General features: G+C 56.4%; 3 protein-coding genes across 5 annotated transcripts in view; 2 read left to right on the top strand and 1 right to left on the bottom strand.

Moving 5' to 3' along the window:
- AIFM3 (apoptosis inducing factor mitochondria associated 3) overlaps positions 1-12,313 on the top strand; it is a 45,448-nt gene extending 33,135 nt beyond the window's left edge. For both annotated transcript variants that reach the window (XM_056504458.1, XM_056504459.1), the window contains exons 13-21: positions 398-469; positions 1,418-1,481; positions 2,419-2,495; positions 3,297-3,414; positions 5,224-5,322; positions 5,859-5,934; positions 9,404-9,508; positions 10,612-10,632; positions 11,090-12,313. In XM_056504458.1, the coding sequence (XP_056360433.1) occupies positions 398-469; positions 1,418-1,481; positions 2,419-2,495; positions 3,297-3,414; positions 5,224-5,322; positions 5,859-5,934; positions 9,404-9,508; positions 10,612-10,632; positions 11,090-11,129 (672 nt within the window). In that variant the 3' untranslated portion in view covers positions 11,130-12,313. The remainder of the gene's footprint in view (positions 1-397; positions 470-1,417; positions 1,482-2,418; positions 2,496-3,296; positions 3,415-5,223; positions 5,323-5,858; positions 5,935-9,403; positions 9,509-10,611; positions 10,633-11,089) is intronic.
- Positions 12,314-13,145: 832 nt separating this feature from the next.
- LOC130259787 (transmembrane protein 17B-like) lies at positions 13,146-14,893 on the top strand. Its single transcript, XM_056504463.1, has 4 exons — positions 13,146-13,356; positions 13,581-13,684; positions 14,046-14,159; positions 14,541-14,893. The coding sequence occupies exons 1-4, from the start codon at positions 13,239-13,241 to the stop codon at positions 14,799-14,801; spliced, it is 597 nt and encodes a 198-aa protein (XP_056360438.1). The 5' UTR covers positions 13,146-13,238; the 3' UTR covers positions 14,802-14,893.
- On the bottom strand, positions 13,305-25,420 carry P2RX6 (purinergic receptor P2X 6). Of its 2 annotated transcripts, none has more exons than XM_056504460.1 (12): positions 24,860-25,265; positions 24,091-24,235; positions 23,841-23,912; positions 21,842-21,917; positions 21,330-21,423; positions 20,987-21,067; positions 20,209-20,350; positions 19,935-20,044; positions 18,747-18,840; positions 17,137-17,202; positions 16,419-16,496; positions 13,305-15,722 (listed from the first exon to the last, which is right to left on the bottom strand). In XM_056504460.1, exons 1-12 carry the CDS (start codon positions 24,982-24,984, stop codon positions 15,684-15,686), a joined length of 1,122 nt encoding a protein of 373 aa, XP_056360435.1. In that variant the 5' UTR covers positions 24,985-25,265; the 3' UTR covers positions 13,305-15,683. The 2 variants fall into 2 exon arrangements, with proteins under 2 accessions (XP_056360435.1, XP_056360437.1); XM_056504462.1 differs by lacking the exon at positions 24,860-25,265 and adding an exon at positions 25,349-25,420 and having other exon boundaries at positions 15,276-15,722.
- Between the last annotated feature and the right edge of the window lie 514 nt (positions 25,421-25,934).

The following is a 25,934-nucleotide window of genomic DNA, read 5'->3' as shown; positions in this document are numbered from 1 at the left end:
TATGCTCCATGTGCTGTGTTTTCCCTGGTATGGTCCATGTGCTGTGTTTGCCCTGGTATGCTCCATGTGCTGTGTTTTCTCTGTTATGCTCCATGTGCTGTGTATTCCCTGGTATGGTCCATGTGCTGTGTTTGCCCTGGTATGCTCCATGTGCTGTGTTTTCTCTGTTATGCTCCATGTGCTGTGTATTCCCTGGTATGGTCCATGTGCTGTGTTTTCCCTGGTATGCTCCATGTGCTGTGGAGCACCTTCTTCCAGAGCTGTGTTGGGATGTGGGGATGCTGACCCCCTGAGCTGTGCAGGTCGAAACAAGCCTGCAGGGTGGGGGCAGCAGGACATCAGGAGCAGGTGGCTCAGGGTCCTGATGTCCCCTGCTCTGTCCCTTGTCCCCCTGCAGATGTTTGAGAACAACAGGGTGAAGTTTTACATGCAGACAGAGGTGTCGGAGCTGCGGGAGCAGGAGGGGAAGGTAAGTGCTGGGCAGGGGCTCCCTGGCAGAGCTGCTCTGGTGTTGGGGAAGATGAAACAGGAAAGCCTCAGTGACTGAATAACTATAAAACAAAGGGATAGCCAGCTAGGGGTGATCCCCTCTTGATAGAACAATGTCTTCTGCTGGAGAGCAAGTCCAAAGGTCAGAGAAGACCCTGCTAGGTCCAAAGAGAATTTTTTAGAGTTTAAAGTGTAACACACTATGGTAATGTAAGGATTCCTATAGGCCGTATGTAAATGTTATAGAATTTGTATCTTGTATTACATTGGTTAGTGGAAATTAGAATATTCACCATAGAAGAAAATTTATTGTATTGTAAATGGGAAATCGCTCTCTTGCTCCTTTCTCTCACTCCTCTTGCTCTCTCCCTCTTGCTCTCTCCCTCTTGCTTTTACTCTTTACTCTCTTCTCTTGCTCTTACTGCTACCACCCCTCTCTTACCTCCCTCTTGCTCTCTCTCCCTTCTTCTCTCACCCCCTCACCCTCTTATCCCATTGCTCTTTCTCTAACCCCCTCTCACTCCTTGTCTTACTCTGTGCTGCAGCTGGCAACACTCAGTAGGACTCTCTGTACTTTCACTCTTACAATAAATGCAACAGCAACTTTTAGTTTATACAGAGTGAATGAGTTTTGTCCCTGACCGTGTCTATCCTGACACAGAGTCTCCCACACTCTGGTGTCCCCCAGAGCCACCCTTCTCTTTGCTAGTGGGGTTCTGCTCTCCCCTCTTTCCTGCCTGCTGAAATTCACACTCCTGGGTTTGGCCCCAGGGACAAATGAGTGCCAGTGTGGTGTGTGTGGCTTCACTGCTCCTGCTCACCTGCTCTCCTTTTCTGAGCATTTCACAAAGGAGGTGAGCTCCAGCTTGGCTTCCTGCTGCTGGGGCTTTGTCCCTGGAGTAACTCTGTGTGCCCTGTGTCCCTGCAGCTGAAGGAGGTCGTGCTGAAGAGCGGGAAGGTCCTGCGAGCTGACGTCTGTGTCGTGGGTGTTGGTAAGGGCTGTGTGCCTGCAGAGCCAGGAGGGAGGGCAGGGGGAGCTTGGAGGGGATGTGTCAGCACCTGGGGGATGTGCCAGCACCTGGGGGATGTGTCAGCACCTGGGGGATGTGTCAGCATCATCATCCTGCGCTGGCTGGCCAGGGCTACTGGCAGTGCTGGGCTGCCACACGTGAGTCTGCATGTCTAAAAAGGTGTTTCTGGAGCCCCCGCTGCAAAATGCAACTGAAAATGTGTTTCAAAAGTAATAATTTTTTTTGTAGAAAAGACAAACGTTTCAAGCAGTTTCATACTCTCAAGCTGGCTTTTATTAAAGCTTCCCAAACCAAATTTTTAGTGTGTTTTTTTTTTCTAATTGCTGCTGTCAGCATTAAAAATGTACCCTATACTATAAAATAAAAGACCCCATAGAACATTATATTTTTTACATGTAGGGGGAAAAATTTCCTTTTCCTTCCTTCTTCAAAATACTGTGGACTTGAAGAATCACAGAATTAATTTAATTCTGTCTTTTTTGTTTTTATTGACTACTCTGATTTGTGAAAAGGCTGGAGGTAACAAAAAATGACAAAAGGAGAAGGAAGGTGAAAGAAATGTACAGGGGAGGCTGAGGAGCCCTGGCTGGAAACTCAAAGGTTCCCTTTTAAATATAATTTTTTTCAAAATATCTACAGAAAATGAAATTGAAAATTATCTCCAAGCACTAGAAAAGGGCAGTGGGCAGGTTATTGATGGCTTGGGCAGCACAGGGATCCAGAGGCTGATGCAGTGGGGGCTCTGTAGGGTATCTGGCTGTGCTCCACACTCCCAGAACAGCTGCTGCCTGTCCCTGGGGACAGCCCCACTGTCCTGGCAGGGGGAAGGCCTCAGGATCAGCCCCCAGGGCTGTGGAACACTGGACACTGCAGCAGCAACCTCTGGCTTTCCCCCCAGGTGCAGTCCCAGCAACAGGCTTCCTCAAGCAGAGTGGCATCAACATTGACTCCAAGGGCTTCATTGTGGTCAACAAGGTGAGCCCAGGGCAGCCCTGCAGGAGAGCAGGAGGAGCTGGGTCACTTCTGATGGGTGAGCCTCCCTGGGGCTCCCAAATGCTGCCACAGGGGCTTTTCATGGCCTTTTATCTGCCAAGATTGGCAGAACTGGAATTCCTTGGGTTGGGCTGTGCAGGGCCAGGAATTCAGCCCAATGACCCTTGTGGTTGCCCTACATCTTAGGATATTCTGTGAGATGCTGAGATTCCAGAGCATCCCAGAATGGATGGGAGGGACCCCCCTGTGCAAGTGGGGGTGTGCAAACCCCAGACCTGGGTGCTCTGGCTCTGAGCTGTTCTGGAGTGGTATGGATATTTAGAGGGGAAAACAATTAGATAGATCCATGTTTTCAAGGATCCTAAAGGATCTCATCCTTTCTCCCCAGCAGCAGTGACTGCAATGGGAGCAGTGTTGGAGCCTTGGGGAAAGGAGCATGTCAGGAGCCTGGGGCTCAGTGCCATGAGTGCTCATCCCTGCAATAAGCTGGGCTCTACTTTCAAACACCTACAAACCCCAGACTTCTGAGAGGGGCTCCACAACACCAGTCCCTGTGTCTTTTTACTGGATAACCTGCTGGCCAAGAGATACTGTAGGTCCCTGCATGTGTGTGCTCATTTGAAAGTGAAGAAGGCTGAGTGAAATTTCCCCTGGGGGTCCCACAGCCAGGCAGAGGTTTTCCCTTTGTTCTGAGGGACTGTGGCAGCTCTGGACCCCTCCAGCTCTGGAGTTTGTTAATGTAGGGTGCAAACCTCACTAATGCCCACCTCTGTTCCCCTGCAGATGATGCAGACCAACATCCCCGGGGTCTTTGCTGCTGGAGATGCTGTCACATTTCCATTGGCCTTGAGGAATAACAAGAAGGTGAATGTACCCCACTGGCAGATGGCCCACATGCATGGTAGGTACTTTGCAGAAAAGAGCCTTTTCCAGATTTTTAGGAAATTTCCAAACTCTCCAGATAACTGCCAACAGAGAGACTGGGTGGTTGTATTGAACATTTTGATCTGTGCCTTTATCTGTCAGCATTCTTGCCAAGCTGTGCCTAACAGTGCCTCACCACCAGCACAGAGGGGCCCAGGGATAGGCTTTCCCCTCTTCCCTTTGCTCCCTGGCACTGCTGAGGGAGCCTGCTCCCCTCCTTGCCTCGGGACACTTGGGAGCTCCCATCCTAATGCCAGCATGGGCTGAGGCTCCCAGCTGGGCTTCCCACCTGCCAGCCTTGCCCAGGAGTGTCCAGCAGAGCTCTGACCCTTCTGGCCTCTTGTCAGCCTGAACCCCTGTGTGACGGCCCCAGTCCCTCGAGGAGGTTTTCTGTGTGCTGGGTGGGAGGTTTCGGAAGCACAGCTTCAAATTCTGCCTGGGGACACCTCCCTCATGTCCAGATACACTTCTGCAGCAGGGAGTGTACCCCAGCAGTCTCCCTGCCCTCCAGGGGTTTGTCCATCCTGTCCCCACCTGGGCAGGAGCTCAGACACTCTCAGCCCTGCCACTGTTGCCCAGTTGACTTTGGGGGGAGAGAGTCTCATGGACACATGGCTCAGGGCAGTGGAGGTGAGTAAGAGCTGCACCTTGGGAAGGAATCTCAGCCCATCCTTGGGTTTGTCTTTGTTGCTGTGTGAGTTTTCTCAGCAGCAGTTCTTGGTTTCCCTGCACTCTGTAACTGGTGCTGATGCTGTGACCCCTGTGCTCTGTGGCTGGTGCTGATGCTGTGATCCAGGGCACAGCATGGCCCTGCTGCAGTTCAGTCCCATCCCTGTGCTCTGTAACTGTTGATGCTGTGACCCAGGGCCCAGCATTTCCCCTGCTGCAGGGCACTCCCATCCCTGTGCTCTGTGACTGTTGATGCTGTGACCCAGGGCCCAGCATGGCCCTGCTGCAGGGGCAGTCCCATCCCTGTGCTCTGTGACTGGTGCTGATGCTGTGATCCAGGGCAGAGCATGGCAGTCCCATCCCTGTGCTCTGTGACTGTTGGTGCTGTGACCCAGGCCCAGCATTTCCCCTGCCTCAGGCCCTCCACCCCTGTGCTCTGTGACTGTTGGTGCTGTGACCCAGGCCCAGCATTTCCCCTGCTGCAGGGCACTCCCATCCCTGTGCTCTGTGACTGTTGGTGCTGTGACCCAGGCCCAGCATTTCCCTGCCTCAGGCCCTCCATCCCTGTGCTCTGTGACTGATGATGCTGATGCTGTGACCCAGGGCACAGCATTTCCCCTGCCTCAGGCCCTCCATCCCTGTGCTCTGTGACTGTTGGTGCTGTGACCCAGGCCCAGCATTTCCCTGCCTCAGGCCCTCCATCCCTGTGCTCTGTGACTGTTGGTGCTGTGACCCAGGCCCAGCATTTCCCTGCCTCAGGCACTCCCATCCCTGTGCTCTGTGACTGTTGGTGCTGTGACCCAGGCCCAGCATTTCCCTGCCTCAGGCCCTCCATCCATGTGCTCTGTGACTGTTGGTGCTGTGACCCAGGCCCAGCATTTCCCTGCCTCAGGCCCTCCACCCCTGTGCTCTGCGACTGTTGGTGCTGTGACCCAGGCCCAGCATTTCCCTGCCTCAGGCCCTCCATCCCTGTGCTCTGTGATTGTTGATGCTGTGACCCAGGCCCAGCATTTCCCTGCCTCAGGCCCTCCATCCCTGTGCTCTGTGACTGTTGGTGCTGTGACCCAGGCCCAGCATTTCCCTGCCTCAGGCCCTCCACCCCTGTGCTCTCTCGCAGGGCGCGTGGCCGCGCTGAACATGCTGGCGCACGGCTCGGAGATCAGCACCGTGCCCTACCTGTGGACAGCCATGTTCGGCAGGAGCATCCGATACGCAGGTGAGGAGCCCCCTGGGCTGCTGAGAGCTCGTGCTGCTGCTGCTGGAGCTGTCCTGGCACAGACACTCCTGCCCTGGGAGCCCTCCCCACCAGCTCTGCCACAGGGCTGCTCCCCTGCCCGGCTCCCCAGGGGTTCAGTGTCTCCTCTGAAACCATCTGCCACAAAGTGCCCTCCTCTAAACAGGATGGAGGATTGATTTCCATTACAGACTGGGAAGAAGTTCTTCCCTTTGAGGCCCTGGCACAGGGTGCCTCATCCCTGGAAGTGTTTAAGAGCAGGCTGGACAGAGCTTGGAGCAACGTGGTATGGTGAAAGGTGTCCCTGCCCATGGTGGAGGGTGGGAACAAGATGTTTTTTCAAGGCCTCTTCCAACGCAAAACTCTCCTGTGATTCGTGGTTTTTGGACCTGCATTTCCTGGTGCTGGTTTCTTGGTCACTGCAGGATGTTTTCCATGTAGTGCTGGAATGAAACACCCTGTCTTAGAGGTGTATCTGGAGGAATTGCTGCTGAATACACTTCTTCTTTGCTTTCCAGGCCATGGGGAAGGATTTGATGATGTTGTCATTCAGGGAGATTTAGATGAACTGAAGTTTGTGGCATTTTACACCAAGTAAGTGTTTATCTTATCCATGTTCCTACAAAGACATTTATCTGAGATTACTCTGATAGACTGGAAAATAGTTCTGCCAGAGCTTCTGTCAGTTGTTTTTTTTCACCTCTGCACCCTGAGCTTGTGGGACACTTGTGCAAGGCCCTGGAGAAATGATGTTCTGATTGTACAACAAGTCAAACTAGTCTTTAGACTTGATGTCTTTGCCCTTAGTCCTCACAGTCTCTGTGAGAAGATGATGGCTTCTACTGGCAATTCCTATCAAATATTTCCTTCCCATCTCATCACCATGTTAATGATTTGTGACCACTCCTGGACAGAGTGCTCAAGCATAACTCTTTCTGCTTCTGGCTTGACAAATTGAGCTCAAAAAACTCTTCTGTCTATCACAAGCTGTGAAGGTTTGAAGGAACTCAGGAACTTTGTTACATCTGTGGTGAAAAGCAGCTCTCCCCTAGGCTGGGAGCCCACCTGGGAATGCATTCTCGGGACATGTTGGCAGCTGGGATTTGCTGCCTCAGCTGTTCTGGAGCCATGCTGGCTATTAAGACTTGAAAGTCACTGCACCATGAATTTATTCCAAAAATATTTGCTGCTGTTTTTTGTTCTGTTACCTTTTCCCATTCCAGTCTGAAACCAGTAGCCACAGAACATGCTGATGCTGGAACCAGAGAGGTTTCTCCAAGTGCTTTCTGATATAAAGGATGAGGAGAGGGAAACCAGGGAAGGAAGGGGCTGCCCAGTTCAGCCATCAAACCACTTGGCAGCAGCATGGAGGCAGGGATCAGGAGCCAGCTCTGGCTCTGCAGACCCCATCTCACTGCCCCCCTGTCCCATCTCCAGGGCACCCCATGCCTTTTCTCTCCCTGAGGGTGGCCACTTGCCCATGTTGCTCCAGAATGGAGCCTGGGGGGTTGGATGTGTACACTGGGCTTGAAGAGGTTTGGGGCTCAGTGCATCACCCTGGGGATCCCCAGTGCTCACCCTCCTGCCCCTGCTACCTGCTCACCTTGGGGAAACACCTGCTGCAGGGATTGGGCTCCAGCTGGCACCCAGGGGCCTTGGCACCCTGGATGCAGCTCAGAGTGTGCTGGAACCTTGGTGGAAATTGCCTGAAGGGCTGGGTTTGTGCCAAGCCACCACCTGTGCTGGGGAGAGCTGCTGTGGGGATGTTCCCCTCCTGCAGCTTTTCCATCTCTTAATCCCAACCCTAATTGGAAAGGAAATGTCAGGTTGCTTTAATTAAACATCTGAGGAGGCTGTTCAAAGGATGCAGGATCCCTGCTCCATGCCAGGCCCTGCTCCCTGTGCCATGGTGGCTGCAGGAGACAAGGGCTGCCAGGGGAGCTGGGCTTGGTGGGCAGCACTGGGGTCCCTGCTGAGCACTGTGTTGTTCTGCCACTCAGGAGGGTGTCCCAGAGATGCCTTGTGGGTACCAGGATGGCATTCCATGCTGAGAGGTACTGGGAAGGGGCTCAGCCAGTGTGTCCCCTGCTCCCTGTCCGTGAGAGGCCGCTGGAGCATTTCTTTCTCTTTTTTGGTGGTGGCTCTTTTAGTTGTGGCTAGTGCTTTTGGACTGAGGGTAGTGTGAAGCTGACCATGTCCTCCTGCCTCCTTCTGCTGTGCCCACCCTGTGGTTTGGACTCTTCTCCTCCTCATCCTCCCTAGTTGTTGCAGGTGGTTCTTCCTCAGCATTGCCTTTCACCATGAGGTTTCTTTTGCCCCAGGGTTTGAAGAGGAAAGCTGTTTTGTCAGAGCTGTGTAGAGGCCAGTGAAAGGCCCTGTGCAGGGAGGTGGAGGGGACAGCACTCTGCAGATGGGACACTCCCTTCACAGCAGGCTGATGTCCTCCTGCCCTGAGCTCTTGAAGACCAGGGAGTGGCTGTGGCTGATTTCTTCACTGTTCCCCACTGAACCCTGCAGAGGAAGGGAACATGCAGACTGTGCATCCCTCTTCCCTCAGTCTTCATCAAAGACTCCTGATTGCTCCAAATCCCAGGTTCAGGCTGGGAATTCTCCTTGCCTTTGAAGATCTTCTGAAACAGAGAGATTCCTCCTGGTTTGCCCACCTGCCTGACCAAGTGTTGAGCAGGCACTCTGATGCAGTGTGCTTCCAGCTCACCAGCACCCCATGAGTTATTTGGCAAAAGGAGCAGCTGCCCCATGTCCTGCTGACAGAAATGTTTGGGCTGCACCTGCTGGCCCCTGTGGGCACTGTCTGGCTTTGAGGCTGAGCCAGTGGGAGTACATTTTTTGGTTATTTATTGCTTGGAACAGCACAACTCCCCCTGGTTTTGATGGACAGCTCTTTCCAACTTTGTGTTTCCCAGCTGGGAGCTGGCTCTGCTAAGGAAACTGCTTCCCTTTATTTGCCATGAGCTGATTTAGGAGTGGGAGTTTTGTGAAGCAGTCTGTGGTGGAGCTGCCCCATGGCTTTGTAGACAAATACCAGAGATGGCTTTAGCTCCCATGGCTGCACAGGGCTGAGGTGTCCTCTGAAACGTGGCTTTGCTCTCCTTGTCCTGTCAATTACAAACACATCCCTCCCACCCCAGCTGCTCTTTGCTCTGTTAATCCCAGAGCTCTTTGGCAGTAGATATAACAGCAGATCTTGGTTTAGGGGGTGCTTCTACTCTTCTGTTTATTCAACAATATCACCAGAGTTTAAAATCTTACCTACATCCCTGATCTCACACTGTGCATTCAGTTATCTCCATGAGTTAGGCTTTGAAGGTTTACTCTTGGATTGACCTCAGCAAGCCCCGAATGAGAAACCCCTTCTTGTTTGCCTATGACCTTGGCCAAAGTTCCTCCAGCAGTTTTACATCCTCTTCCTTCCTCTTCATTTGTTTTCCACTCACCCTTTGAAGCTGCATTGGGATCCTGCTAGGGGAGCAGCCAGCCAGCCTGGACATTCCATACACATGGGGCCTTCCTTGCTGGAGCTGTGGTTGGGCACCCAGCTGTCACAGTGCCTATGGAGCTGCTCAGAGTGGGGCACTCTGCTGGCTGGAGGTGGGCATCAGGAAAGGGATGTAGAGTATCCCAGCTGAGTGTTCCACAGGAGATCCTGACCACCTGCCTCTCCACTCCCTCAGCACAGGGCAGCAGTGCAGGCACCACAGCTGGGCATCTTTGGTGGTGTCCATGTTTTTATCCACCATCAGATCTGCCTTTGGCGGTGTTTTCCCACAGATGTCAGGGTGCCAGAGCTGTCTCCATCTCCTAGGCACCTAGTGATGCTCACCACATCCTTGTGAACATCAGTGGGACCATGGGGCCTGCTGTGCCACTCTGTACCCTCTCCTGGTCCTTGTTCCAGCCACAATGCCTGTGGTGCTCATACCTTGGGGTCAGGCCTGGCTCTGGGTTGTTCCTCTTTGCCTCTCTCCTCTCTCCATCGTGGTGGGTTTTGGGTGGTGGAGCCATCCAGACTGCCCTGTAACTGCTGTGCTCTGCCTGGCCCTAGGAGTGACGAGGTGGTGGCTGTGGCCAGCATGAACTACGACCCCATAGTGTCCAAGGTGGCCGAGGTGCTGGCTGCTGGCAGGACCATCCGCAAGCGGGACGTGGAGTAAGTACAGGCACTGGGAGTGGCAGGGCCAGCCAGCAGCTGAGCACAGCTCTGGGGTGCTGGCCAGAGCTGGGCCTTTCCCACTGACCCCTCTCCATACCCTTCCTGCACCTCCCTCCCTCTTCTGCTTGCTTCATTCCCCCTGTGCTGCCCTCAGGTGTGGCATCCACCACACGTGGGGTTTGTCTTAAACACCAGGACCCAAATCCTTGCACAGACAGGATGGGATGGTGATATCCCTGCCTTGGGCACTGGCACATCATCAAGGAAGCAATGCCTTGTGCTGGAGTGCACCTGGATAGCCAATCAGTCAAGAACTGCAGAGAGGGACTGTAGCCAGTGCAAAACCCCACATGCACAGCCCAGCTCAGAGAACTGGTGGTTTCTCACCCATGGTTCCTTGGAGTGGAGCTCATAGGCAAAGGGCATTTTTCTCCCTCCACTTTGTTTGTAAGACTGTGCAGTGGAAAGAGCCCAGCTTTGTGCTGAGGGTGGGTGCTGGAAGGCAAATGCCAGGGAGGTGATAGAGTGGGAATCAGAGCTGCTGAGGGAATGTGGGTCCCTGTCCCAGGGTGTTTCCACATCTGGAATAAAACCAGATCTTTTCACAAGCTCAGGGAGAGGAGCACTCCCAACCAGGTAGCTCTGGGCCAGCTCAGACTCCCTGGGCACCCCTGGGATGGGGTGCATGTTGCCCCTCCTTCCCCCCCAGCTGAGACAGGCTTTTAAAAATGACAGAACAGTTTGGGTTGGAAGGGACCTTAAAGCCCATCCTGTTCCACCCCCTGCACCCTTTCCCCCCACTATCCCAGGTTGCTCCAAGCCCCATCCAGTCAGGTCTTGGACACTTCCAGGGATGGGGAGGCAGAGATTCTCTGGGCAGCCTGTGCCAGGGTCTCACCACCCTCACGGGGAAGAATTTCTTGTGCCACCACCCCAGCACCTCAGGAAATGGTTGCTGGTGTCCCACTTTGTGGCTGGCAGGGAGGTGGTATCTTGTAGGCATCTCAGGGGTGGGGAGGAGCTGCTGGCCCTGTGGTGGGGCTCAGATTAAATCTGAATGTCTTTTCTCTCTTTGTCTCCTGCTGCTCTCACAACTTTAGGCTGTTTGTTCGCCATGGCAAGTACGTTGGGTTGGGGTCCTGAGTGTGCTGGGTGTGAGGGGCTGGCAGGAGAGACAGCTGCCCTCCTGACTGGGCCATGTCCCTGATTCCCATGTGGGGACACTGCTTACATGAGGGGTGTCCTTGTTTTGCATCCACTCACACGGGGGGCAGGGCTGGGGCTGCCAGGAGCCACCTCAGGCACGAATCCTGCTGGCTGGGACCTTGCTTTGCTGGGGTTGGTGCATTTCCATGCATTTTCAGCTGGAGGGCTACTTTTAAGTATAAATAGATAAAATGTTTGAACACAGTTTTACACAGAATTGAGGATCTGCAGGTGACTTTTTGGACAGTTTAGTGACAGGTGGTGGAGAGGAGGGTGCTAGGGTGGGCACCAAGTACTGGATTAGCACTGAGGCACACCAAGAGCATTTGCCTGCACACATTGAGAAACCCCTTTGATTTTTCTCTTTTTTAGAACTGGAGACATGTCCTGGCTGACAGGGAAAGGTTCCTAACACCACTGATGGCTGAGCCCTCCTGATGCTGCACTTGCCGTGGGGAGAGGGGACAGCAGCTCCACGGGCTGGTGGGAACCCCATGGCTCAGCCATTTCCCTCTGAGACCTGGATGAACCTGGCATTGAGCACTGACCTTCCCAGGAGGATCTCACACAGCTCCTCTGCCCTGTGCCTGCTGTTGCAGTTGCCAAGGAATGCTGGAAAAGCAGCCCACAGGGGCAGTGGGCACGGGTGCCACATGGCTCCAGATGCTGCCACCGGGCTGAGGGTCCCCAGATGGGTCTGCCCCACGCATGTCCCTCACCCCAACAAGCAGCATGAGTGCCTTTGGTAGATATTGTGCTTTCATGCATGATGCTCCTTTCCAAATTCTCCTGGCTTCCTACAGATTTCCAGTGTGCATCCCTGCGGAGCCGACACCTGCTCCCTTCCTGCATGGCTGCAGCGTTTGCTCAGCTCTCCCTGTGCCCACCCACCCCAGAGGGCACCTGGGTGGGCCAGGAGATGGGCTTAGGCTGGGTGGTCTCTGTGCAGCTGCTGCTTGTGTTGTGCAGCTGCTCCTGCGCAGCCCCCCCGGCAGAGCTGGGTCGCTGTCCGTGCTGAGCTCATCAGTTCCCATCCCTGCATCTCCTGTCCTGGGGCAGCCAAGGGCTGGGCTGTGTTCCCTGCCTCCCAGGGCTCAGTTTGGGCTGGGGCACTGGCAGCTCTTGGCCTGTTCTGGGGTGTGTAGCAGGGGTACCTGAGAGCTGTGATGGCTCAGCTGCAGCCCTGGGCTGGGCCACCCTTCCAGCCAGCCTTGAAAGATCTCTCCTTAATGCTCTCATGGGATCAGTGCTGTTGCTAGGGTGTTATTTGAGGAAAAGTGGCTGGGGAAGCATTTCTGACTGTCCATTCTCTAGCACTTGGCATAGTGACAAGGCTGCATTTCCCACCCCACCATGCCAGTGCTCTGCTCTCCTGTTTCCTGCCCCGTGTCCCCAGCGCAGGAGTGCACCTGGCCAGCCACAGCCCGGTGTCCACCAGCCCAGCAGGTTCAGGGTCCCCCCTTGGAGACACTCCAGTGCTTTATTCTGGGGGTGACTCCTTCCCCAGCAGTCAGTGTTCTACCCTGAGCCCCAAACAAGAGGATTTATATTTTTAATTTGATTCACACCCTATGAATTAAAGCAATACTAGTCTTGGGGTCTGGGTCATTTCTGATTTATTCCAAGACTTTGGGTCACCTACAGCTGCAGTGGGGGGAACAAGTCCCGTTCTCTGCTTTTTACAGAGGAGTTGTTTCAACCAGGGCTGGTAATATCACCTTTGGCACGAGAAATCCCACTGGGGATCACCACAATCAGCACTGTGCTTTCCTTGGAACACGTGCCAGGTCATGGGCACTGCTGGCTCTGACGGGTATTGCTCTTCTGCCCAGGTGTGGGTGCTGTTGAACCCCTTATACAGTGTCTTGCCAAATGCTTCCCATGGCAAGTCTGTCCTAGAACCGGGCAACGCTGGGTTGTGTTCTCTGCCACCTTTCCAGGCACATCTTGCAACCTCTCACCCAGTACAGAAAGTTTCCACCTCTTAAGGAACTGGCTGTTGCCATGAGGAATGAGGCCCAGGTGGGGCACAGGCAGTGACTCCCCTGCACTGCCCATCTCAGTTACCTTCACCAGACTGCCCAGGTGTCTCCTTGGTTGCTCCACCTCGCCTGCCCATGCAGACCTGATGCCCCCAGATCTGAGCTCTCCACCAGCTCCTCAGATTCTGGGCCATGCCTGGCACCCTTCCCGTCCTCGTCTGTCAGGGGTGTTTGAGCAGTATTTGTGTTGGTGGAGCCCGGCTGGCAGAGGGTGTGGCTGCTGCAGGTCACGGTGACAGGCACAACCTGCCGCCACCCCTCAAGTGCTGCGGAGGGGAGACGCTCTGGGTGTGATTTCCTGCGACTCCACGCTGTGATTGCTGTGTGGGCTGGCTGCTCCAGGGCAGGAATTCTCCTTCCTGGCCCGTCCCAGCCCAGCTGCCCTGCCCCAGGGAGCCAATGGCTGCGTGGCCCCGGGCATTATCCCGGCTGTGATCGCGCTGATCCGAGAGCGGGGCGGGCTGAGCTCAGCGCTGCCCATGGCTGCGCCCACCCCGCTGCCCCCCGTCCTGCGCCGGGGCCTGGGGGCCGTCAGCAGCTCCCTCTTCATCAGCAACAGGACGAGGGACAGCGGCACTGCCCCCTCCTACCAGCCAGGTACGGGCACCAGGGCTCTGACAGGGGGCAGGAGCTGCACTGCACCCTGCTCAGCCTCTGAGGCAGCAGCACCCAAGGCGGGCAGCAAGAATAACAACATTTGCTGCAGCCAGCTGCTTGTGGCAGCCAGCTGCTGCCTCCTGCAAGCGGTGAGGGGGGTTCCCTCCGGGCAAGGGGGCCCTGGAGTGCGGAGCAGCCTGCCCATCCCTGCCTGTCCTGCCCAGCTCACCAGGTGCTGTCCAGCCTGCCCCTCCAGGTGATGCTCTACTTCAACGTCTACTACTTCCCAGTGTGGTGCCTGGCTGAGGGCATCATGCTGCACCTGAAGGTACCGTCCCATGGGGCACACAGGGATTGCAGGAGCTGCTCTCCCTGGGTTTGGGTGGGGGACAAAGCGGGCAGGGAACAGAGGAGCCTCTTCAGAATTAATGCACCCCAAAATGCTCTGACTCCCATGAGAAAAGATTGCTCATCTCTCTCTGCTAGAGATGGACACCATGAACTTTCCAGGCAGGAATGGTTAAAATGGGGGGAGAGTAGGCAGAGCTGGGCAGCAGCACGGTGAGAGCTGGCAGAGCATGGAGAGCTGGGAATGGGGAGGAGGATACAGGGAGCAGGGGATGGTGCCCAGGGGAAGGGAAACTGGGCATGGCCAGCTGGGCTGGGACAAGGCTGTGCCCCCATTACAGTACCACCTGCTGCCTTGGCACTACCAGTTCCTGCTGGTCACAGCCTTCCTCATCCTCTCTCTGGCTGAGGGCTGCCGCCTCTACCTGGGCTACCTGGGGAACCTCCAGGAGAAGGTAAGCACCGTCTGCCTGGCCACAAAGCCCTCTGTGCCCAGAGAGGATCAGCCCAGCTGGGGAAGCTGCCTGTCCCCTCACTTGGGACCGAGTGCCCATCACTGCCCTTCCTCTGGACTTCTACCTGGGGCTGTCCCAGAAGAGAGTTGTGGGTGCAGGCCTGACTTGGGGGGAATGGAGGGGACCCACTTGCCCTGCTGCTGTCTCTGCTGTGTAACCCTTCAGCACTGGTGGGGTTTGACAGCACCTGCACAGTTCCACGTGGCAGGGACACTGCCAGTGCCGAGGCCAGAGGCTGATGCAGGAAGCTTCAGGGGCACAGAGGTCCCCCCAGCCCACCCCTGCTTCCTTGCCCTACCTCAGCAGGCTCTGATCCTGCAGGTGCCCGAGCTGGCTGGCTTCCTGCTCCTCTCCTTCCTGATCCAGCTGCCCCTCCTGCTGTTCCTGCTGACAGACAGCCAGGTCATCCACCTGCCGCTGGAGGTGCCCATGCACAGCTTCTTCTTGGCCTTCCTCCTCCTGGAGGTCGTGGCTGCCTTCCTGGCCCTGAGGAGCATGGCCAAGCAGCTGGCAGCACAGTTCTACCTGAGACAGCTGCAGGAGGCTGGGAGGGGCCAGCTCGGGCTGGGGGGCACAGGGTGACAGGCAGCTGAGATGGGGGATGCTGCATGGGATGATCCTCCACCCTGCACAGCTGCTGCTGGCAGGGAGCATTAAACAGTGCTCAAACCCACAGACACTGTTCCTGAGCTTTGTGGAGCCCCCCGAGCAGAGCCTGGCACAGCCCAGCTCATCCCTGCCTTGCACCAGCCAACACAGCCTGGGAACAGTGGGAGTGAGTGGTCAGCACCTCTGAAACGTTCCAGCCCACCCCAGGCCTGTGCCTGTCCTTGCTGAGCATCAGCCCTAGCAGGAGGCAGGAACCAGGGTGCAGGAGCCACTGCACACCCCTAGGAAGTACCAGTCCAGGGCTGGAACCTTCAGATCAGCTCCCAAACCCTCCCTGAGCCTCCCAGGGAGCTTCTGAGAACCCACATGAAGCCACCCCTGCTGGAAGCATGCAGGGTGCCACGAGGTACAAGAGCTACACCCCACAACTTACAGTCCCTCCAGGGCCAGAGACCCAGCAGAGCCTCCTCCCAGTCCCAGAACAGCTTTATTCCATTGCATCCCTGTTTTTCAAGGGAAATCAAGACCCATGACCACTGGAACATGGAGAAATGCAAAATGTTTTAAGCCTCTTGTGCCAAGCAGCACCAGCTGCCCCCCAGAACGCTGGTTCTGGCCAGCCCTGCAGGCAGCTCTGCTCTGGCATCAGCTGTCAGTGCTGGCAGCTGCCCCTGGTATGGCTTTGTGCTCCAAGAGCCCAGAACTGCTGCCAGTGCCTCTCCAGGAAAGGCAGATCCCAACCCCAGCAGTGCCCAGGACTGGCCCACCTCCACCAGGGCTGCAGCCATGTGCCCATCACATCCTGGAGGTGTCTCTGGAGGGAGGGATGTTTGTGGTGGAGCACTCCTGATGTCCCTAAGCTGTGGCCTTGGGCTCGCCTTTAGGGGGTATTGCCTGCAAAAGGAACATCAGTATGAGCTGGCATGCAGGCAGCCCAGGGCAACTGTGCTTGGCTCCATGGAACCAGTTCACTGTGCAGGACCCCCACTCTGCTCTGCATCAGGCAATAGGGACCTTTCCTCCCCCAGCCCCCTCCCCACAGAATGGTGCAGCTTTGGGACAGCTCAACAGGAGTGGGGAGCTCAGTGCTCAGAGGCTCCAGACTTGGTCAGACAAGGCTGGAGATGACCTGAGGCAGGGCTGCCAGCTCTCCTGCCTGGAGGGGCCTCCCTGGGACTCCCAGGGCAGTGAATTCCCACAGTGGAATCATGCTTGGCTCGTAAACCTGTCAGTGTACCACAGAACAGGATGTGTGCTGAAGAGCTGGCCTCCATCTCCATTGAGTCCCAGCAGATTCCATTTGGAAGAGGGTGAAAAGCACAGAGCTGGGTCAGTTTTCCAGGTAGGATCCCCATGGTGACCCACTGATGGATGTTCTGACATCCAGCTGAGCTCATGGGGCAACTTTGCCTGCTGGATCCCTCTCCCAGTTCAGACTAGCAACCAAGCCCAAAAGTTGGAGACTAAGAGCTGTTCCACCAGGTTTTTCCTTGATCTGGGGAACTGAGTTTTAAGCAAAGGGCAGCAAATCATTAAATCCAGAATGATTCACTTCAAAACCTTCTCTCTCCCATGCGACCCTATTCTTACCTCCTCAAACTTCTCCTTCCAATAAAGGTCAGCCTTTGCATCCAGGTAGAGCAGAACCAGGTCACAGACCATTGTAGCCTGGAGACAGACAAACAGTGAAAGGGGAAACTTCCCACAGGAATGCCTGGCCTTCCCTCCTGGCTCCCCCACACTGAGCCCTGCAGCCAGCTGTGGGCAGTGAGCCAGCCCTGCCTCCAGCCAGCTCCACTGGCTCCTCTCTGACCCAGCCCAGCCCAGGAGCTGCACAGGAGCTCAGACAACATCCCAGAGTGCAGTGGATGGACAGGGAGGGCTGTCCCTGCACCCTCACAGTCACATGTGGACGGGGATGGGCACGTCAGGGAGGAAGGGGGAGCAAGAGGGAAGGAAGGGAAGAGCCACAGAAGGGCTGGGAAAGGGACTGCCCCACCACAGTGACAGGACACTGGGTCCCTTCAGAGTCGGAGGAGAAGCAGAGAGGAGCTGGTCTCTCCTGCCAGCAGTACTCAGTGATGCTCTGCCCCAGGATCCACACAAAAACAGATGGATCCATGAGGCATGACCCAATCCAGTGGTGTCATCACTAATGGGCACAGGGAGACCTGAGCTACCACCTGGACAGACCATGTCCCCTGTGTGCTGGCTGGCACCAAGGAAGCCTGGTGCCAGGCAGGCAGGGAAGCAGCTGAGCAGTGCAAAGCCCAAGCCATGGATCACAGGAGAGTGTCTGGATACTCACAGCACCAAAGAAGGCGACGCTGGTGCCGAGGCTCACGGCAGTGGGAACAATGCTGAACTTCCCAGCCTGATGAGAAACAGCAGAGGACAAGAGAGAGGGTGGAGGGTGCTCAGAAGGGTGAGAAGGTTGTGGGCTGAGCTTTGTGGGGCAGCATGCTCAAGGCCAGGAGTGATGGAAGGACCCAGGGATGCTTTCCCAGCCCACTTGCAGGAACTGCTGTTGTGCTGTTGTGCTGTTCTGTGTTGTTCTGCCCCCTTTGGCTGATGACCTGGAAGCAGCAGAGGTTCCTGTGACCCAGCTGCTCCTGCAGGCACCTGCAGGAACCACCCTCTTGCTGTAGCTGCCACCCATGGAACCACATCCCAGCAAGCACAACCCTGATGTGATGTGTCCCTCCCTTCACAAATTGAGAATGGTGGTTTCTCTTCTGGCTGTTCTCTCTTACTCCACAGCTTCTAGACCAGCTCTCTCAGCCTAGAAGTGGTACACCCTGTCCTGCACTGTGTGCTTCACCCTCTTCAGGTACAAAGGGCATTGCTGAGCATCAGAGAGCAGCTGTGGATGTCTCTCTGTCTGGGAAGGGCTCTCAGCACAGGCTCCCTCTTTGGAAAGCTAAGCACTTAGTTTGTGAGTGATGCTGCACAGAGCAGTGTCAGCCATGGAAACATGGAATAGTTTGGGTTGGAAGAGGCCTTAAAGTCATCTCATCCCACCCTCTGCCATGGGCAGGGGCACCTCCCACCGTCCCAGGCTGCTCCAGCCCCAGTGTCCAGCCTGGCCTTGGGCACTGCCAGGGATCCAGGGGCAGCCACAGCTGCTCTGGGCACCTGTGCCAGCCCTGCCCACCCTCCCAGGGAAGGATTTCTTCACCAAATCCCATCTTCTTCCCAGTATCCCAACCTGCCCTTGTCCTGTCCCTCCATCCCTTGTCCCCAGTCCCTCTCCAGCTCTCCTGGAGCCCCTTCAGGCCCTGGCAGGGGCTCTGAGCTCTCCCTGGATCCTTCTCCTCTCCAGGTGAGCACCCCCAGCTCTCCCAGCCTGGCTCCAGCCCTGGGAGTGTCTCTGTGGCCTCCTCTGGACTCTCTCCAGCAGCTTCCAATCCCTGTGGTATTTGGGACACCAGAGCTGAAGGCAGCACTGCACTGAGCAGGGCAGAGGAGCAGAATCCCCCTTAACCTGCTGCCCACAGTGCTGGGGATGAGTCCAGGGCACAGGAGGGTTCTGGGCTCTCAGTGCTCATGGCTGGGGCACTTCAGCCTGGATCATGCTGCTCCTTTTCCCCCTGAGGGCACTTTTAATCCAGAAGGGATTGATTGTCCAGGGTAGTAGAGTCAAGATTGATCTTTGTCAGGGTGGCACCAGCATTAAGACCCTCAGGGAGAGTCACCCACCAGCCCAGATCAGCTCACCGTGCCTGTGAACACTTCCCAGCCCCACCCTTCAGAGAGGAAACCTCCCTCGTCGGGGCACGAACAAAAGGTTTTTCTTCAGATGGGAGAGACTGTTTTCTGCTGCTCTGCTTAGAAAACTCAGGAAGGAGGTGAAGAGCTCAGCAGGTGGGGGGAAGCAGTGGGCAGAGGGGGAGCAGAGGAGTGAGGGGCTGGCAGTACCTGGGCGTGCACGGAGAGCTGCAGGCGGATCCCGGAGAGCTTCAGCAGGGTGCGGCACAGCTGCTGCTCAGAGCCCCGCGAGTAGGAGGCAGTTCTGTGGGAGACACGGCTCAGAAAGGCAGCTCCAGGACACGCAGGGAGGGGAAGGATTCAGTGCCAGAGGAGTGCTGGGTCTGGGGCTCCTGGGTGTCCTCCAGGCTGGGAACTGGGCACACGCAGGCAGCGATGGCTCACAGGGGCATCAGCATCCCTCAGCACCCCTCAGCACCCCTCACATCCCTCAGCACCCCTCAGCACCCCTCAGCATCTCTCAGCATCCCTCACATCCCTCAGCACCCCTCAGCACCTCTCAGCACCCCTCAGCACCCCTCACATCCCTCAGCACCCCTCACATCCCTCAGCACCCCTCACATCCCTCACATCCCTCAGCACCCCTCAGCACCCCTCACATCCCTCAGCATCCCTCAGCATTCCTCAGTGAAAAGCTTTTTTCTAACATTCTAAGCACTGCCTTAGTGCAACTTCAGCCAGTTCCCTCCAACAAGGCTCCTTGTTCCCTGTTCCCACAGCCCGACCCCCCCGGCTGTCCCCTCCTGGCAGGGAGTTGTGCAGAGCCACAAGGGCCCCTGAGCCTCCTTTTCTCCAGGCTGAGCCCCTTCCCAGCTCCCTCAGCCTCTGCTGGGGCTCAGCCCCTTCCCCAGCTCTGTCCCTGCCCTGGACACGCTGCAGCCCCTCCAGGCTCTGCTGTCAGGAGGGTTCCAGAGCTGCCCCAGCACAGGGGAGGGGCCCTGCCCTGCTCCTGCTGCCACCCCAGGGCTGGCACAGATCAGGTGCCCTTGGCTTCTTGCTCACCTGGGCACACCTGGGTTCACGTTCACCTTCGGGTCCTTTTCTGCCTGCAGCTTTCAGACTCTCAGCCCCCAGCCTAGAGCATTCCACAGCGTTGTTCTGACCCCAGAACAGGGCCTGGCACTCGACCCCCTGAACTCACACCACTGGCCTTGGCCCATGGATCCAGCAGATCCTTCTGCAGGGCTTCCTGCCCTCCAGCTGCTCCTCTCCCACCCAGCTCAGTGTCACCTGTGAAGGGACTGAGGCAAACTGCCCGTCCCTGCTGCTCCTTTCAGAGCATCCACCACACCTGAAATCTCAAACAACTGCCTGTGGCCACTGCCCCAGCACCTTCACCTGAAATTGTACATGGTGTCCTGCAGCCTGAAGGAATACTGTGGCTGGCACTGGGGAGCAGGGTGGTCCAGGTCACAGTTCCACTCGATAACAACTCTGATGCTTCCCCCCTGCAAAACACATTTTATTCCAGGAGCAGCATGGGATCAGATGGGCTGAGTTCTGTTCAGACATGCCCAGATCACATTTAGCAGTTCAGGTCAGCCCTCTGCTTTTTGCTCACATCATTGGGGAATTTTGAGACAGGTTCCATAGTTATATAAAAAACAAGTACCAGGAGTGCAAGGTCTCCAAAGTTCTTTCCAGCTGCCTCCACCATGTCACGGACACGGAACACAGGGCAGAAGGGGTGGGAGACTGGGTCATATGTGCAGCTCTTGAAATAGCTGGGGTCAGAGGTCTGCAAAGTGTTGCACCTGAGACAGGAAAGAGGGGTAGGGGTGTGGGAGGTCATGGGGCCAGCTATGGGGCTACAGAAGGGACCCTCCCACTGCACTGGGCCCACCAGATGGAGAGAGGGTGCAGAAAAATCAGCCCAGAGGAATGCCACATGGAGTTATCCTCTATAGCATGTGCCTGGTCTTCCCTTCTGCCTCTCTGTGCTCCTTGGCTTCCCTCCAGCACCCAGCTGGAGTCACCACTGGGGGTACAAGCAGGGACAGGTCAAGCCAGGTCCCCTGCCATGGTAAGGCAGCACAGCCGGTGTGCCTGGAGCTGTGGGGCCAGTGCAGCTCTTTACTGGCCCTCTGTGAAACCACTTTGCAAGGCCTAAAAGACAAAAATATTAGTTTCACTTCCAAACCAGAGCTTGGGAATGGCCTTGTCCAGCTCTCTGCAGTGCCCAGCAAGGGGATGGACTGCAGTCCCTCTCTCTGCTCCTGGAGCTGCACATCCAGCTCAGCTGAAGTGACCTGCACTCACCCCAACCCCTGCCCTGCCCTCACTGCCAGCACCACCAGCCCTGGTGCCACTGCCTCCTCGAGTGCTCCAGCTCCCCACCCCAGGGCAGTGCCAAGGCTGGTGCATGCCCAGCTGGCAAGTACTGTACTTACTTGGAGACGTTAAATTTGGTGAAGTGGACAGTATTTTTAATAAAAACAGTGAAGTTCTCTGCCTCAGCCAGAAGAGGTTTCCTAAAAAACAACCACCAACACAGTCAAGCCTTGCACAGTGGCCAAGGCCCATCTTCCAAGCTCTGCAGCCTCTCCTGCAACCCCAGGATTTTGGCTACAACGGACAGCTGCAAGAAAAGCTCTGAGTTTAACTGGCCAGAAGGTCAATGTCAGAGATCCTCCTAAGCCTGGCTGCCCTTGGGTGAGTGTGGTCAGACTTCTGGTAACACAGAGGGAGGGACACAAAGCCCCCAATATCTGCTGTTGTCTCAGGTGTGATTACCTGGGCAGGGTGTCATTCTCCACGGGGCACCAGCCATAGATTTCACAGGTGGAATGGGTGGCATTGAACATCAAACATTTCCCAGTTCTTATCCCTAGAAACAAGAAATAAGACAGGCTGAGAGAGTTAGTGCTGATCACCTGGAGAAGACTTTGGGGGACCTTAGAGTCCCTTCCAGTGCCTAAAGGGGTTCCAGGAGAGCTGGACAAGAACTTGGGACAGGAGGGGAAGGACAAGGGGGTATGGCTGCCCACTGCCAGAGGCAGATTTAGGGGGGATGTTGGGAAGGTGTTCTTGGCTATGAGGGTGGGCAGGACTGGCACAGGTGCCCAGAGCAGCTGTGGCTGCCCCTGGATCCCTGGCAGTGCCCAAGGCCAGGCTGGACAAGACTCAGCAACCTGGGACAGTGGGAGGTGTCCCTGCCCATGGCAGGGGTGGAACAGGACGAGCTTTAAGCTCCTTTTTAACCCAAACCATTCTAGAATTCTGTTTCTTTATCAAACAGCCAGTACCGTTGCCATGAACCACAGGGCTTCCCACGGGACAATCTGCATCTTCTGTGCACATCCCATCGAGGACAGAGGGGCTCTGGGAGGGACAGAGAGAAATGTCACTGCTCCCTGAGCATGCTGTCACTGCTCCCTGAGCCATGCTGTCACTGCCCCTCCGCTGCACTGCTTCTCCCACGGCTTCCCAAACAGCTGGAGGTGAACATTCACCAGCCTCCAGGCAGGCAGAAGAGAGGCAGGTCCAAGGGGCAGTCCTGCCTCCCCAGAGCACTTGTGTCCTGCTGCTCCGTGGCAGAGGAAGCCTCAGGAGCCACCCCAGACCTTTCAGATGGAACTGGAACCAGTACTGACAGATCCAGGAGGGCCCTAATGACTAAACCCATTAAGCACCTTGTAAAGCACCACAATGAATTCCCTGGGGGAGAGCTTAGTAGGTCCTAAATCCAGCACAACACAAGTTTTACAAGAGACACCCTTACTCTGGACCTACCTGATTGTCAGGAGCAGTAAAAACCTCTCATTCAAGCTGGGGAAACACCACTAACACCTCCCTCAGCTTCTCCAGGCCATGACAGGAGTCACCACCTCAGCTCATCAGAAGAAACCTCCCCAGGCTCTGGGGGCACAGAGCCCCAAAGGCAGCAAGGGTCTGTTCAGGCCTTCCCTGGGCTGCCCCAGGACAGCCTCAGCCTCCCATTCAGCTGTAAAACCAACCAACACGACCTGAGGAGCAGCATCTTTGGGCTGGGTGGGGTCTGCCTTGGGGTCTGGAGTCATTATGGGATGCAGGAGAACATCTGGGGGTCGCACGAGGTGTTTAGGGAATGGGTTATTCAGGGGAGGAAGAGAATGCATGGGAAGGAGGAACTTGGTAGTCTAAAAAGGAGCACCAACACTGGAACATAAAGGGATGCAAAGACTTTAAGTGCAAGTACAGCTGCTGGAACAGCTTGGCTCACATTCAGGGCTGCCTCTGGCCACAGACACACTCATCCACCAGCACCAAATACTCTGCTCCTCAAGAACATTAAGACAGCTCAAACTCCCTGCAAAGCCAAAATATTCAAAGCTTCCCAAATATGAATGTTATCTACAGCCCCAATGGCAGGAACTGAGGAACTCTGTGAGACCAGCACAGGGTGTAGGCTGGGACAGGCACCCACACACCCCACAGCCCTGGGACAGAATGAAATCCTCAGCTCTGTGTGCCCTTGGCTTGTACACTGCAAACCCAGCATCTAGAGGTGCCTGTGGCTGCCTGTGAGAACCCCAAAATGCCCCACAGCACTAGTCTTCCCTCCTGTTGGGACTTCAGGAGTTCTCAGCATTTTAAAGGTGGATAACTGGTGCCATTTTCCCTGACCCAAACCCAGCATTTCTCCTCCCCTGCAGCCCTTGGCCACAGCAGGAGCTGCAGGGACCATTAGGACAATTGGCTTGGGTACAAGTGCCAGCAGTGGTTCAGCATAAAGGACATTTGCTGGCATTTGCCAGCATAGGAGAGTGCAGCAGAGGAGCTGGCCTGACTCCAGCCTCACAGGGAAGATTTATACATATACCATTAAGTGCTGGCTGGCTGGAAAACCATCTAGACCTTGTGCTCCATTCCTCCTAAAAACAGGACACTAAGATGGACGTTAGACCTGCTGCAAGGAAACATGACACAAATACCCATGTGTCAAGGCATCCCCTTGTTCAAGGGCAGCAGAAAACCTGGAATGGTCATACAGTGCCACCACACAAAGAGTTCAGAGCTGGAGAGGCCCCATGTCCCCTGTCCTGGCCACCACAAACAGATGTGGTAGAGCATGCAGATACACATCTTGGCTCATTGAAGGCATTGACAGAGCAAGGGGAGCACTATGAAGCAGTGAGAATGAAGGGAATCAGGTTTTGTGGGAATATAAATCCATTTTCCTTCTGGTCTTCCACCGGATTCCACAGAGCATCAGGACCAATCCCACCCCAGTGAGGCCGAGCAGGGGCAGCTCCATTCACTCACCTCAGGGCAGGTGCCTTGGACTTGCTGGACTGTGGCAGTGAAATGGGTCACCAGGAAAACCACATTTTCTCCCTGGGAAGCAAAGGAGGCGCCTTCAGCCAAGGGCTGACCGAGCAGGGTGGATCCAGGGGACACCAGGGGTGGAACAGGCACTGACAGCCTCGCCAGGGCCCGGGAGGCACCCGCGGCGTCCCCTCGCCGAGGTGACCGCCCGCCTGTGCCACCTCCCCGCCCGGGGCCCGGCTCTTACCTGCGGGGGCCAGGTGAGATCCGCAGCATCCCAGAGCCGCCGGCCCGCGGCCTCGGCCGCCGCCGCCCCCTTCACCTTGGTGACCACGGCCACGCGTGGGGCCGCGTCGCGCTCCTGGTACCCCTTCCGCAGCAGCAGCACCCACCTGCGACGGGCGGGGGCTCTGAGGGACCCCCGGCGGGCCCGAGGGCCGGGGCGAGTCCCGACCCCAGCAGGGACCGATCACCCCGAGGGCTGGACCGAGTCCCGACCCCAGCACGGACCGGCCATCCCGAGGGCTGGGCGAGTCCCGACCCCAGCACGGACCGGTCACCCCGAGGGCTGGGCGAGTCCCGACCCCAGCACGGACCGGTCACCCCGAGGGTTGGACCGAGTCCCGACCCCAGCACGGACCGGTCACCCCGAGGGCTGGGCGAGTCCCGACCCCAGCACGGACCGGTCACCCCGAGGGTTGGACCGAGTCCCGACCCCAGCACGGACCGGTCACCCCGAGGGCTGGGCGAGTCCCGACCCCAGCACGGACCGGTCACCCCGAGGGTTGGACCGAGTCCCGACCCCAGCACGGACCGGTCACCCGAGGGCTGGGCGAGTCCCTACCCCAGCACGGACCGGACACCCCAGGTCTGGACCGAGTCCCTACCCCAGCGGGGACCGATCACCCGAGGGTTGGACCGAGTCCCTACCCCAGCACGGACCGGTCACCCCGAGGGCTGGGCGAGTCCCGACCCCAGCACGGACCGGACACCCCAGGTCTGGACCGAGTCCCTACCCCAGCAGGTAGCCGAGCGCGCTCAGCTGCAGCAGCCGGTGCAGCAGCCCCACCCGCCGGTTCCGCGTCACCGAGAACTTGGCAGTCTTGTAGTCGAGCAGGGACCCGCAGGGCGGACCCGGCATGGCAGCACCGGGGGGAAAAGCGGGCACGGGGCGGGGAAAAGCGGCACTAAGGGCAAAGGGGGTCAGGTGAGGATGGCGGCACCGGGAGGGAACGGCGGGCACGGTGCGGATGGAAAGGCGGGCACGGTGGGGATGGCAGCACCGGGATGGAAAGGCGGGCACGGTGGGGACGGCAGCACCGGGATGGAAAGGCGGGCACGGTGGGGATGGCAGCACCGGGAGGGAACGGCGGCACCGGGAGGGAACGGCGGCCCCGAGGCGCTGCCCGCGCTCCCCGCCGCAGCCCCGCCCCGCCCTCAAGTTTCACTTCAAGGATACGACAAGAGCCTTTCTAGCCTGCCCTGCTGGAAATTCGGGGACCTACCAGAGCCCAGGGCTCACCGCATGAGATGTGATATCGGCCAGCAGAGGGGATTTGCCAGCAGACTGCTTTGAAGCGCCCAGGAACTGGAATCATCTCCTTCCTTGTGGGAAGATGTGTAAATGGGTCCGTACACCTCTTGCCTCCAGGGCTGAGAAGTTTTCCTTTGTGTCGTCTCCCCTGGAGTACGCCACATTTTTAAATCAATATTCTTAGGAAGAAATTATAAAGCTTCTGTGCATTCATGTCAGGTAGCCCCACCTGAAGCTGCTTTCAGCAGGCACAGCATCTTAGAAATGTGCAGTTTCAACCATAAAAGAATACAGTCTTTCCTACTCATTTTAGATGATAAACCTTTTTATTAAGTTTATTTTGTCTGGAATAGTTCTCTGAGGTCCCTTCCAGTTAATTTTCCTATTTCTGATATCTGTGGATGGAAAAAATAATTTTATTTTGTAGCATCTTTTGTAAAATCAGAAGGTCATTGCCATGCATCTGCTTTAACTGTAAATATTTTTGAAATTAGAATTGCCACTGACAGAGAGGAGGATACTTGGGGCAATACAGATTTAAATGTTGAATTCAGGAT

The sequence above is a fragment of the Oenanthe melanoleuca genome, chromosome 15 (assembly GCF_029582105.1).
Source record: "Oenanthe melanoleuca isolate GR-GAL-2019-014 chromosome 15, OMel1.0, whole genome shotgun sequence".
In the NCBI taxonomy this organism is placed as follows: Eukaryota; Metazoa; Chordata; class Aves; order Passeriformes; family Muscicapidae; genus Oenanthe; species Oenanthe melanoleuca.
This window is presented reverse-complemented; position numbering and strand designations above follow the sequence as displayed.

Coding starts and splice junctions, on each gene's coding strand:
- LOC130259787 (XM_056504463.1), top strand. CDS start 13,239: ATGGCTGCGCCCACCCCGCTGCCCCCCGTCCTGCGCCGGGGCCTGGGG. Junction 13,685..14,045: donor GCATCATGCTGCACCTGAAG/GTACCGTCCCAT, acceptor CCCCCATTACAG/TACCACCTGCTGCCTTGGCA. Junction 14,160..14,540: donor TGGGGAACCTCCAGGAGAAG/GTAAGCACCGTC, acceptor CTGATCCTGCAG/GTGCCCGAGCTGGCTGGCTT.
- P2RX6 (XM_056504460.1), bottom strand. CDS start 24,984: ATGCCGGGTCCGCCCTGCGGGTCCCTGCTCGACTACAAGACTGCCAAG. Junction 21,918..23,840: donor TCCAAGGCACCTGCCCTGAG/GTGAGTGAATGG, acceptor TGTCCCTCCCAG/AGCCCCTCTGTCCTCGATGG. Junction 17,203..18,746: donor AGCTCTCCGTGCACGCCCAG/GTACTGCCAGCC, acceptor GTTTCTCATCAG/GCTGGGAAGTTCAGCATTGT.